The sequence below is a fragment of the Pristiophorus japonicus genome, chromosome 22, assembly GCF_044704955.1.
Source record: "Pristiophorus japonicus isolate sPriJap1 chromosome 22, sPriJap1.hap1, whole genome shotgun sequence".
NCBI classification, from domain to species: domain Eukaryota; kingdom Metazoa; phylum Chordata; class Chondrichthyes; family Pristiophoridae; genus Pristiophorus; species Pristiophorus japonicus.
Genome location: NC_091998.1, coordinates 63,415,482 through 63,429,362, shown reverse-complemented (window position 1 = coordinate 63,429,362; position 13,881 = coordinate 63,415,482). Strand labels below are relative to the sequence as shown.

Genomic DNA, 13,881 nt, shown 5'->3' with positions numbered 1-13,881 from the left:
CACCTCCGACAGTGCAGCGCTCCCTCAGCACTGCACTGGAGTGTCAGCCTAGATTTTTGTGCTGGAGTGGGACTTGAACCCACAACCTCCTGAATTGAAGGCGGACATGCTGCCCACTGAGCCACGGCTGGCTTACTCAAAGTATGTCAGAGGACCCATAGCTTTATAAGTACAGGAGCATTACACAAAGCGCACCGAGTATTACTCAGCTGCCTGCTCCGTTAAGGCCGTTGAGGACACAGCGGAGCGAGATGGAGGAAGTGTTCCAATCCCGAGAGCCTGGTGATGTCGAGTTTATGTTGTTGGGCCAGTGGTGTTTAGAAACTGGCTTGACATTACCCCCTCTGTCATCGACTGGTCTAAGTTAGGTTTGAACCCAAGGACTAGAGATGGTAAGCAAATGTTTAACGCACTATACAGCACTGTCCCTGTGTTAGAGGAGGGGTAATTGCTTATAAATTACTCCTCAAATTAATAGGGTACGCAACATTCATTGACAAATGTTCAAACATCCACTTTGTATCCCTTCTCTCACCCCTTCGACCTGATAATGCACGTGTTTGCTAGTTGTATTACAGAGTTATCATTCAACACTGATTTGATTTGAGTATGCCCTGACCTTGCATCCGTTGATCCATAATTCCCGAACATGACCACACTCCTGAACTTTCCAGATCTACGGGATTTTCGGCTTTAAAGATTTCGGGGCGTTAATGACGGCGGGGCAGTCCTGATACCTCCTGGAAAATGTTGCACCTCAGTCAGCAAAATTGTGCAGCTGGGCCCTGAGTGTGGGGCGGGGTGCTAAGGGAGGCGTTGTGCACCTCTCTTGGGGCGCTAGGCCGGCTGAGCATGGGGAAATCCCCAGCTAACGAGCCGGCTTCGGAGCGCTCCGAGAGAGGCCTGAATGGGGGAGAAAGAACTGAAGAGAACCACCAGAAACATTCCCAATGCTCAGCCCACGCTACCACAACATAAAATCGCACAAAAAATAAAATAAAATACGACCACACTTACCTGAGGGTGGGCATTACTTACCCCACCGCAGCCGTTACAGTTCGGAACGCCCGCTTTCACGGGCGGCCCCAGCAGGGGGCGCTCTACACAGCGCTACGGGTCGGGCAGGGGGCCAAATATCGAGCCGGTGTCGCAACCAGCCGGTGTCGTTACACAGCGCCCCCCCCGCGCCCCGCTGAAACTGGCCCCGAAAACTCCGGCGGGGCACCAGGAGCTGGCCGCCTGCCCGGAATAGCTCACCATCGCCATTGCCGCCTGTCCAGGGCAAAAACAGAGGCAGCAACAAGAGGTAAAATCCCGCCCCGTGGTCTTTCTCAGGAAGGTGTTTATCTTTGGGGTCTCCCCTTCTAATAAATGAACAACAGGAGCTATCCCGTCTCGGTGACTTCGAACCAATTTACGATATTACAATTTGAGAATCATACATCCTGACTTTGTTACCTTATCGATAGTTTCACTTTTTTTTTTGCTGTTCTATTAAGTTGACACTTCTAATTATAAATCTGGCTTCTGAAAAGGAAGATGCAGCCGCAGGTATTCCCTTCTGCAGAACTTATCAATGAATTGAAGTTCTCTCACGTATTCACTGGAATATTGGGTTTAATGTGTGAACTGATATTGCTTTAAGGTCAGCTTTAATTCGACAGTTCGGTGGTCACCAACCTTCCTGTTAAGCTGTGTGGCCGTGCAGAGCTCTGGGGGTCCCACGCAGGACCCTCACCAGCTTTTCAAATGTGACATTTCACGAATGCGGAAAATTTTGATTGGGTGGCGCAGTCTGTGAATTGAGCTGTGCACCCAAAAAGAAGTAGGGGGAACATTGATGGTCTAAACGGCATCTAAATGGCCTTCTGCGACGTCGTTTAACAGGCAGAAGCTACAGGTTACAGTTTTATATATATATATAATATATATAGCTCCACCCAGTGGATTACTGTTTACAACAATAAAGAGGGAACACATCATGTGACTGGCTTCCTGAAGTTACAGCCATCTTACAGCCTGTGTGTTTGTGAGGTCGTACCGAAACCATAACAACGGTTAACACCATATAACGTTAAATCAATGGCTATAGAACATTAGCAGACTCCAGGACAGTCTGATTAACTCTTTCCTTACATGGAATGTACCTCACAGAAACAGACCATTCGGCCTAACAGGTCCGTGCCAGTGTTTATGTTCCACACCAGCCCCCTCCCAACTCTCTTCATCTTACCTCATCCCCATATCCTTCTTTTCCTTTCTCCCTCATGTGTTTATCCAGCTTCCCCTTAAATGCATCGATACTATTCACCTCAACCCCTCCCTGTGGCAGCGATTTCCACATTCTCACCGCTGTCTGGGTGAAAAAGTTTCTCCTAAATTCCCGATTGGATTTATTAGTGACTGTCTTATATTTATGCCCCATAAATCTAAGACATGCCCACAAGTGCAAACATCTTCTCTACGTCTACCCTCTCAAACCCTGTCATAATCTTGATCAGATCACCCCTCAGATTTCTCATTGTTAGAGAAAAGCTCCCCAGCCTGTTTCATCTTTCCCGATAAGCATAACCTTTCAATTCAGGTCTCTTTCTACTAAACCTTCTTTGCGAAAAAAATTGCTAAATTCCCGATTGGATTTAACATAAAAAATAGGAGCAGGAGTCGGCCATTCGGCCCCTCGAGCCTGCTCCGCCATTCAGTGAGATCATGGCTGACCCGCGACCTCAACTCCACATTCCCGCCTGATCCCCATATCCCTTGATTCCCGTAATACCCAAAAATCTAGCGATCCCAGTCTTGAATATACTCAAAGATTTATTAGTGACTGTCCTATGTGTATGACCCCTGACTCCTGGAACCTGTTCAGTTGACGCCTCTGCTCACACTTTCGGTCTGATCTCCTGTCTGTATCTACTTTATTTAGCTCTCGCTGTTGATTTCTGGATAATAACGCGCGCTGTTTTCTAACCAAACAGAAGAAGAAACGGTCGGCTTCCTCCCAACTTTCGGACCGTGCTTTTTGAACCTTTACGGCAGCCCCAGGGAAGACCTCGAGGGTTTCGACAAGTATGATGACCTCAATCTCGGAAAGGTGTCTGACTTTTAACAATTTTTTTTATTGAGCAACTTTGCGCAAGTTTGCAAAACCTGTAGTGCAGGCAACTGCCAATGTTTACAAAAGAGGAAAGATTGCAAGTTAAGGCAAGAGATAGTAATATATTAAGGCAAGATATAGCACAGAAGGAGGCTATTCGTACCTGTGCCTTCCCTTTGAAAGAGGTGTCTATAAAAACTTAAGACTTAGGAGCAGGAGTAGGCCCTGCGGCCCCTCGAGCCTGCTCCGCCATTCAATAAGATCATGGCTGATCTCCGACCTCAACTCCACTTTCCCGCCCGATCCCCATATCCCTTGATTTCCCCCTGGGCTAGACTTTCCCGAGAGCCCCTCAACGCCCGATTACCCACCCAGAAAAACCGCTAACGTTTTGTAAGCTGGCGAAAATGTCCACTTTTACGTTAAAAATAATCTCCCGGCGAGAAAATGGGCCTTGCACCAGTATTCTCGGCAGTTTTCTCAACGGTTAAAGGGCAACTAAGTAAAACGGGCATTTAAAAAAAATTTAGTCCGTGGCTGCGGTTGGGCCTAGGGAGGGAGAAAACTTAAAAAAAAAAATTTCACTAAAGAAAAAGTTAAAGAACATTCCCAAGACACTTTTACACCTATTCGCTGTTTTACAATTTAAAAACAAATAAAGAACCTGTAACTTACCTTTGCAGATTACTCACCTACCGCCCGGTTTAAGCAGCTTTCACCGGCCAGTTCCCTCGGCGATCTGGACGGGCTTCATTGAGGCCCTGGCGATTCTCTCGGCGGTTTGGTCCAGGCGGTCGTGTCGAGATTTGGGCCATACCATTCAAAAACGAAGGGGGAAACTTTCGCCGGGGCGGTTTCTCTCCCCAAAAACAGCCGTACCGCCGAGAAAACCCGCTGCAAATGAAGGTGAAAGTTTAGCCCCTAGACTCCAATCAGTCCCACTCCCCCCGCTCTTTCCCCATAGCCCTGCAGACGATTCCTTTTTAAGTATTTATCCAATTTCCTTTTGAAAGTTGCGATTGAATCTGCTCCCACCGCCCTTTCAGGCAGCGCGATCCAGATCACAACAACTCGCTGCGTAAAAACATTCTCCTCATCTCCCCCCTGCCTTTTTTGCCATTAAACCTGTGTCCCTCTGGTTACCGACCCTCCTGCCACTGGAAACAGTTCCTCCCTAACTGCTCTATCAAGACTCTTCACATGTTCATCTCCCATTCTACGGAAACAAGGTCATCTTGGGTGACAACAGGCTAGGGTTTTAAAAATCTGTTAGATTGCAGGTGAGGAATGTGAGGAGATCCTGGGGAAAAAAACAGCAGTAGGAGATAAATCTTCACTTCAACACTGCGAGGACACCTGTAACGTATTTGCTTCATGGGTTCTTGCTCAAGAATTCACAGCAACACATTGCTATTAAGAACTAGTTGGTTTATTAGCAAAGGTTTAACAATCACACTACACATTACCAGTTCATCCACCAGGCTCACAACCACCTGCCCCATCGTGGATCCCCCGAACCCAACTGGCTGGGGTTTTATTGAGTCTTGTGAACATCACGTGACTGGCTAAGCCACTCCCACCTCAACAGCTCTACAACCCTGTGAGCATGCTCACCGGTGCATACATTGCAATACCGGGAAGGGGCAGAGTGTGACAGTTTCTGTATTTGGAAGTTATGAGAAACAAGTGAGGGGAACTTCAGAGAAACACCGAATGTTGCGGTATCAATGTAACCGAAAGGAGGTTAGAAGGGAAAGAGCGATCATCTGTCACACAGGTGTTTCTTTCATCCTGTTCGGCGTGAGGAGATGCTGGAGAGTCAGTATTCAAACCTTTGGATAGATGTTGGTGTAACATAATGGTCGAAGCTATTGAGGGGACAACAAGGATGAGATACAGCGTCTTCAGGGGAGGAGTTGTGCGAGGAGGTCCTTTTTAAAAATATTAGTTCCAGGATGTGGGCGTCGCTGGCAAGGCCGGCATTTATTGCCCATCCCTAATTGCCCCTTGAGAAGGTGGTGGTGAGCCGCCGCCTTGAACCGCTGCAGTCCGTGCGGTGAAGGTGCTCCCACAGTGCTGTTAGGGAGGGAGTTCCAGGATTTTGACCCAGCGACGATGAAGGAACGGCCGATATATTTCCAAGTCAAGATGCTGGGTGATGGGACTCCCATGTGCCTACTGCCCTTGTCCTTCTAGGCGGTAGAGGTCGCGGGTTTGGGAGGTGCGGTTGAAGTGTCACCTCTGACCTCTGAGTCCAGCAGTGGCAAGGAATGCCCAGGAGCCATGGTATCTGGGGTTGGATGGTAGTTGGGTTATTCTGCTCGTGTATCCCTTTTATGTTAAACAAAAAGGTTCTAATCTCGGGGAAAATAATAGAGTGGCATATTTGATTGAATAAAATCTCCCGATTGTTTCTCCCCCCTCCCCCACCAATGTTCTCCCTTCCTTTCCCCACGCTTTGATTCTTGTTGGAACACAGTTCCTTGGACACCAACCACCTTCCAGTACCTAGCACAAGTGGTGATACTTTGAGGTTTGAGTCTCAGCAGTGAGGATTGGAACCATGGAACCAACATCCAGGAAAGCTTACACACAATGAACTCAGCAAATTTACAGGCCATCCTTGGCCATTATTCTTCCTAATTGCACAGTGTGGAGTATTGAGGTTGACAGCTGCCACGGTATAACATTCTCATTATTCTCCTTTCTCTTTCCCCCTCGCAGGGTGAAGGGATCTCCTATCGGGGGCGGATTTTGATCGAATTAATCACCAGATTGGAGGACCATCGCGGAAAAAACATTGAGGATTTGCACTCTGAGGAGTGTATAAGTGTGCAGGTATTAACGCGATAGATTCAGTCACAACAGGCTTGCCTGGGGAAATGTAGACGTTTATTTTCTCCCTCCACGCACCAGAAAGGTCTGTGGTTTGATTCCAGGTCTCGGGACTTGTGGAAGAGCAGGTGTTTGTTTGAATGACCCTAGTTCCTGGGATTTGGTGCTAGTTGAAATTGGGCTGCTGTTAAATTGCCAATGGCTGCATTTGATGTAAACAGCACAAGTTCCCACATTCTGCAACAAGACCCTTCGAGACTCCTTTTGTTGGATGGCTCTGAGAGGAGAACATGAGGAGTTCTATATCTCGACTGAACCGCAGGCTGTTCCGTATGCGTAACCATACAAGGCCCACTCACTGGTGGTGCCACTCGTAACTGGTCCCCTATTCACCCGCCCCATCCCTCCTGTCATACAACCAGGGGAGAGCGAGCATTCCTTCAGCCCATCAATCTTGGCTGGATTTTAACCCAGGTTCCAGAGGTCAATAAAGGAATCATGGAATCCTACAGCTCAGAAGGAGGCCATTCGGCCCATCGTGTCTGTGCCAGCTCTTTGGTAGAGCTATCCAATTAATCCCACTCCCCTCCCTCTCTCTCCCCCACCCCCCAGCTCTTTCCCCGTAGCCCTGCAATGTTTTCCTTTTCAAGTAATTATCCAATTCCACTTCGAATGCTACTATTGAATCGGTTTCCACCGCCCTTTCAGACAGAACTTTCCAGATCATAACAATTCTCAACGGAAACAAATTCTCCTCATCTCCCGACTGGTTCTTTTACAAATTACCTTAAATCTGTGTCCTTTGGTTACCAACCTCCGACCAAATGGAACAATTTCTCCCGATCTACGCTTATAAAGCGCCCTCATAGCTCTATTAAATCTATTAAATCTCCCTTAGCCTTCTACATAAGAGCATAAGAAATAGGAGCAGGAGTCGGCCATTCGGCCCCTCGAGCCTGCTCCGCCATTCAATAAGATCATGGCTGATCTGATCATGGGGCTTCTCCAGCCTCTCCACATAACTGAAGTCCCTCATCCCTGGTACTATTCAAGTAAATCTATTCTGCCTTCTCATCAAAGGAATGTGCAAGAATTTTTCACCGCCCAGTCTGCTAGAGATTTTATTTTTAATGATCGGATTATGATTGCAATGGTCAGAGGGATATGTGCTTAACAGTCGGGTTCCACTGCGCGCTACTCGTTACTACTTCACGGCAAATGAGCCCCAAGTGGGCAGAGGAAACGCTACAGGTACACCCTCAAAGCCTCCCTGATAAAGTGCAACATCCCCACCGACACCTGGGAGTCCCTGGCCAAAGACCAGTCCGCCCTAAGTGGAGGAAGTGCATCCGGGAGGGCGCTGAGCACCTCGAGTCTCGTCGCCGAGAGCATGCAGAAACCAAGCGCAGGCAGCGGAAGGAGCGTGCGGCAAACCTGTCCCACCCTCCCCTTCCCTCAACGACTGTCTGTCTCACCTGTCTTCCGTAAACACGAGCTCATCCAAAACTCGGCTGCCCGTGTCCTAACTCGCACCAAGTCCTGCTCACCCATCACCCCTGTGCCCGCTGACCTACATTGGCTCCCGGTTAAGCAACGCCTCGATTTTTAAAATTTTCATCCTGGTTTTCAAATCCCTCCATGGCCTCGCCCCTCCCTTTCTTTGTAACCTCCTCCAGCCCCACGACCCTCAGATCTCTGCACTCCTCCAATTCTGGCCACTTGCGCAACGCTTAATTTTTCATCATTTCACCATTGGTGGTCGTGCCTTCAGCTTGTCCCGGCCCATAAACTCTAGTACTCCTTTCATAAACCTCTGCACCTCTCTACCTCCCTATCCTCTTTTGAGATGCTCCTTAAAACCTGCCTCTTTGACCAAGCTTTTTAGTCATGGGGTCGAAATTGGTCATGGCCGTTTTTGAGGCGGTGTCACCGCCTGAGAGCTGATTTTACCGCCGGGCGTTAGGTGCCAAATTCAGTTGTTATGGCCAAAGATGAGAGAGCAGCGCTAAAAGGCGGGAGCTCTGGAGGCCAACTGAATTTCCCATCGGGAGACTGCCGCCGTGCTCGCTGGGAAACGGGAAGAAAGGGAAAAGACCTCAAACTTCTCTGACCCCCCCCCCCCTCCCACACACCATCTCCCCCACTGTTCCAACTAATGAAAAGAAGATGAAATAAATGAAGAAAGAAACTGACCTTGATCTCTGGCCTGAGGGCCGCAATGTTCCCTCCACGTGTCCCAGGCAGTATGGACGCCTGGCCGTTAGGGCTCCGCACAAACCGAATACCGCGGGAGCGGCCCCAAGGGGGCGCTGCGCGCCGGATGACGTCACCACATTGGGTGGTGTTAGAAGGTGCAGCGTTACCTCTTGGCATCCCTACCAAAGAGCCGACTGAATTTCCCCCGAGACGTGGATGCCGCTTAACACCGAGGGTAGGTCTTTGCCGCCTGTTAGCCGTCTCGCACCAGTGCTAACCGGCGGCGTTATAAAGGGAATTTCGACCTCAATACCTCCTTATGTGGCTCGGTGTTAAGTTTTATTTGATACCGCTCCTGTGAAGTGCCTTTGGGATATTTGACTACTTTAAAGACCCTGTATAAGTGTAAGCTGTTGTTGTAAGAAGTGCGAGCGTCTCTTTGGTTGCCTGGTTTCAGCGGTACTTGCACCGGCGGAAGTACAGCCTCTGTGCCGTGTTCTACTCGGCCACACAACTGCAGAACGTCAAGGAGCCGGTCCAGTTCGAGGTCAGCGTGGGTAACTACGGGAACAAGTTTGACAAGTCGTGTAAGCTCCATGCATCCAGCACGCAGTACAGCCAAGCTATGTTTGATGGTAAGTGGCAGCGTAGGATGGTCGGGATTGCTGAACAAGAAGGGTTCAAATAGGTCAAACGGGGGAATGTATTTGCTTCAAGGATTATGTACCTAATAACTCACAGCAACACATTGCTATTAAGAACTAGTTGGTTTATTAGCAAAGGTTTAACAATCACACTACACATTACCAGTTCATCCACCAGGCTCACAACCACCTGCCCCATCGTGGATCCCCCGAACCCAACTGGCCGGGGTTTTATTGAGTCTTGTGAACATCACGTGACTGGCTAAGCCACTCCCACTCAACAGCTCTACAAACCTGTGAGCATGCTCACGGGGCATATATTACAAACAGCAAATTTAAAATAATGTTTTTTTTTAATTCCTTGATTCGAACAAAAGATTCTTGTAAACAGTGATGTCGACCGATGGGCAAATGGACACCCCTCCTGGTCAGTGCTGAGCGAACTGTTCCCCGACAAGGTAGCAGATCGTGCGCTCTGATTGGCCACAGTCCTTCTGGGTTCAGGAGGGATTGAGTCACATGGGCTTCCTCTCCCGATCGCGATCTCGGGAGTGCCACTGAAAAATGGAAGTTGACATGATATCAGATACAGAGGAATGAGAAAGGAACTGGTGTTGCCGTAGATAGCTTCAGTTAAAGAGCTATCATTGAAAGTTAGGAAAGTCTTGCATTTCCATAGCACCTTTCACATCCTCAGGACCTCCCAAAGCGCTTTACAGCCAATGAAGTACTTTTTTGGAAGCGTAGTCACTGTGGTAATGTGGGAAACGCAGCAGCCATTTTGCGCACAGCAAGCTCCCACAAATAGCAATATGTTAATGACCAGATAACCCGATTTAGTGATGGTGGTTGAGGGATAAATAATGGCCAGGGCACCGGGGACATTTTTTGGATATCAAGGGATATGGGGATCAGGCAGGAAAGTGGAGATAAGTTCAAAGATCAGCTGTGATCTCATTGGATCGAGGGGCCGAATGGCCGACTCCTGCTCCTAATTCTTATGTTCTTCTGATAAATCCAGGATTTACTAGAATGATACCTGAACTGAGTGGCTATACCTATCAGGAAAGATTAAACAGGCTTGGGCGCTTTTCTCCAGAATAGAGAAATCTGAGAGGTGATCTGATCGAGGTGCTGAAGATTCTGAAAGGGTTCGATAGGGGAGATGTAGAGAAGATGTTTCCACTTACAGGCGAGACCAGAACTGGGGGCCATAAATATAAGACAGTCACTAATAAATCTAATCAGGAATTCAGGAGAAACTTCTTTACCCAGAGAGCGGTGAGAATGTGGAACTCGTACCACAGGGTGTGGTTGAGGGGAATAGTATCGATGCATTTAAGAGGAAGCTAAATAAACACACGAGGGAGAAAGGAATAGAAGGATGTATTGATGAGGTTAGATGAAATAAGGTGGGAGGAGAACATAAGAAAGAGGAACAGGTCGTCCGTTCGGCCCCTCGAGCCTGCTCCACCATTTAATAAGATCATGGCTGATCTGACTCTTGGGCTCAGCTCCACTTTCCTGCCCGCTCCCCATAACCCTTTATTCCCTTCTCGCTCAAAAATCTGTCGATCCTGCTTTAAATATATTCAATGACCCGGTCTCCACAGCTCTCTGAGGCAGAGAATTCCACAGATTTACAACCCTCTGAGAGAAGAAATTCCTTCTCATCTCAGTTTTAAATGGGCGACGCCTTTTTCTGAGACTATGTCCCCTAGTTTTAGTTTCCCCCATGAATGGAAATATCCTCTCTCCATCCACCTTGGCGAGCCCCCTCATTATCATATGTTTCGATAAGATCACCTCTCATTCTTCTGAACTCCACTAAGTATAGGCCCAACCTAAAAGGTTACTGCACAAGATAAAAGTTCACGGGGTTGGGGGTAATATATTAGCATGGATAGAGGATTGGCTAACTAACGGAAAACAGAGAGTCGGGATAAATGGTTCATTCTCTGGTTGGCAACCAGTAACTAGTGGGGTGCCACAGGGATCAGTGCTGGGACCCCAACTATTTACAATCTATATTAACGACTTGGAAGAAGGGACTGAGTGTAACGTGGCCAACTTTGCTGACCATACAAAGATGGGAGGAAAAGCAATGTGTGAGGAGGACACAAAAAATCTGCAAAAGGACATAGACAGGCTAAGTGAGTGGGCAAAAATTTGACAGATGGAGTATAATGTTGGAAAGTGTGAGGTCATGCACTTTGGCAGAAAAAAATCAAAGAGCAAGTTATTATTTAAATGGAGAAAGATTGCAAAGTGCTACAGTACAGCGGGACCTGGGGGTACTTGTGCATGAAATGCAAAAGGATAGTATGCAGGTACAGCAAGTGATCAGGAAGGCCAATGGTATCTTGGTCTTTATTGCAAAGGGGATAGAGTATAAAAGCAGGGAAGTCTTGCTACAGCTCTATACAGGGTATTGGTGAGGCCACACCTGGAATACTGCGTGCAGTTTTGGTTTCCATATTTATGAAAGGATATACTTGCTTTGGAGGCAGTTTAGAGAAGGTTCACTCGGTTGATTCTGGAGATGAGGGGGTTGACTTATGAGGAAAGGTTGAGTAGGTTGGGCCTCTACTCATTGGAATTCAGAAGAATGAGAGGTGATCTTATTGAAACGTATAAGATTATGAGGGGGCTTGACAAGTTGGATGCAGAGAGGATGGTTCCACTGATGGGAGAGACTAGAACTAGAGGGCATGATCTTCGAATAAGGGGCCGCCCATTTAAAACTGAGTAGAAATTTCTTCTCTCAGAGGGTTGTAAATCTGTGGAATTCACTGCCTCAGAGAGCTGTGGAAGCTGGGACATTGAATAAATTTAAGACAGAAATAGACAGTTTCTTAAAAGATAAGGGGTTATAGGGAACGGGCGGGGAAGTGGAACTGAGTCCATGATCAGATCAGCCATGATTTTATTGAATGGCTCGAGGGGCCATATGGCCTACTCCTGTTCCTATTTCTTAGGTTGTGTAGAACATAAGAACTTATCTTCATAAGTCAACCCCCTCATCTCCGGAATCAACCTAGTGAACCTTCTCTGAACAGCCTCCAATGCAAGTATATCCTTCCTTAAATACGGAGAGCAAAACTGTACGCAGTACACGAGGTGTGACCTAACCAATACCCTGTACAGTTGTAGCAGGACTTCTCTGCTTTTATACTCCATCCCCCTTGCAATAAAGACCAACATTCCATTTGCCTTCCTGATTACTTGCTGTTCCTGCATACTCACTTTTTGTGTTTCATGCACAAGGACCCCCAGGTCCCTCTGTAAAATTGCAGCACTTTGCAATTTTTCTCCATTTAAATTATAATTTGCTTTTCTATTTTTTAAGCCAAAGTGAATAACCTCACATTTTCCCACATTATACTCCATCTGCCAAATTTTTGCCCACTCACTTAGTCTGTCTATATCCCTTTGCAGATTTGTTGTGTCCTCCTCACAATTTGTTCTCCCGTCCATCTTTGTATCATCAGCAAACTTGGCTACATTACACTCGGTCCCTTCATCCAAGTCATTAATATAGATTGTAAATAGTTGAGGCCCCAGCACTGATCCCACTAGTCACTGTTTGCCAACTGGAAAATGACCCATTTATCCCGACTCTCTGTTTTCTGTTAGTTAGCCAATCCTCTATCCATGCTAATATATTACCCCCAACCCCGTGAGCTTTTATCTTGTGCAGTAATCTTTTATGTGGCACCTTACCGAATGCCTTCTGGAAATCCAAATACACCACATCCACTGGTTCCCCCTTATCCACCCTACTCGTTACATCCTCAAAGAATTCCAGCAAATTTGTCAAACATGATTTCCCTTTCATAAAACCATGCTGACTCTGCTGGATTGAATTATGCTTTTCCAAATGTCCCGCTACTGCTTCCTTAATAATGGACTCCAGCATTTTCCCGTGACAGATGTTCAGCTAACTGGTCTATAGTTTCCTGCTTTCTGTCTGCCTCCTTTTTTAAATAAGGGCGTTACATTTGCGATTTTCCAATCCGCTGGGACCTCCCCAGAAACCAGGGTTATTTTGGTAGATTACAACCAATGCATCCACTATCTCTGCAGCCACTTCTTTTAAGACCCTAGGATGCAAGCCATCAGGTCCAGGGGACTTGTCTGCCTTTAGTCCTATTATTTTACCGAGTACTACTTCATTAGTGATAGTGATTGTATTAAGTTCCTCCCTCCCTATAGCCCCTTAATTATCCACTATTGGGATGTTTTTAGTGTCTTCTACCATGAAGACCAATACAAAATATTTGTTCAACGTCATTTCCCTGTTCATAAGAACATAAGAATTAGGAACAGGAGTAGGCCATCTAGCCCCTCGAGCCTGCTCCGCCATTCAACAAGATCATGGCTGATCTGGCCGTGGACTCAGCTCCACTTACCCGCCCGCTCCCCGTAACCCTTAATTCCCTTACTGGTTAAAAATCCATCTATCTGTGACTTAAAACATTCAATGAGCTAGCCTCAACTGCTTCCTTGGGCAGAGAATTCCACAGATTTACAACCCTGTGAGAGAAGAAATTCCTTCTCAACTCGGTTTTAAATTGGCTCCCCCGTATTTTGAGGCTGTGCCCCCTAGTTCTAGTCTCCCCGACCAGTGGAAACAACCTCTCTGCCTCGATCTTGTCTATCCCTTTCATTATTTTAAATGTTTCTATAAGATCACCCCTCATCCTGCTAAACTCCAACAAGTAAAGACCCAGTCTACTCAATCTATCATCATAAGGTAACCCCCTCATCTCCGGAATCAGCCTAGTGAATCGTCTCTGTACCCCCTCTAAAGCTAGTATATCCTTCCTTAAGTAAGGTGACCAAAACTGGATGCAGTACTCCAGGTGTGGCCTCATTAATACCCTGTACAGTTGCAGCAACACCTCCCTGCTTTTGTACTCCATCCCTCTCGCAATGAAGGCCAACATTCCATTCGCCTTCCTGATTACCTGCTGCACCTGCAAACTAACTTTTTGGGATTCATGCACAAGAACCCCCAGGTCCCTCTGCACCGCAGCATGTTGCATGTTCCCCTTTATTAATTCCCCAGTCCCATCCTCTAAGGGACCAACATTTATTTTAGCCACA

General features: G+C 47.2%; 1 protein-coding gene across 1 annotated transcript in view; it reads left to right on the top strand.

Annotated features, from left to right (window-relative positions):
• The window catches only part of LOC139234651 (myoferlin-like), a 183,475-nt gene that overhangs the window by 54,136 nt on the left and 115,458 nt on the right, over window positions 1-13,881 (top strand). Inside the window, exons 17-19 of the mRNA XM_070865333.1 lie at window positions 2,979-3,094; window positions 5,822-5,935; window positions 8,586-8,763. Coding sequence (XP_070721434.1) covers window positions 2,979-3,094; window positions 5,822-5,935; window positions 8,586-8,763 — 408 coding nt within the window. The remainder of the gene's footprint in view (window positions 1-2,978; window positions 3,095-5,821; window positions 5,936-8,585; window positions 8,764-13,881) is intronic.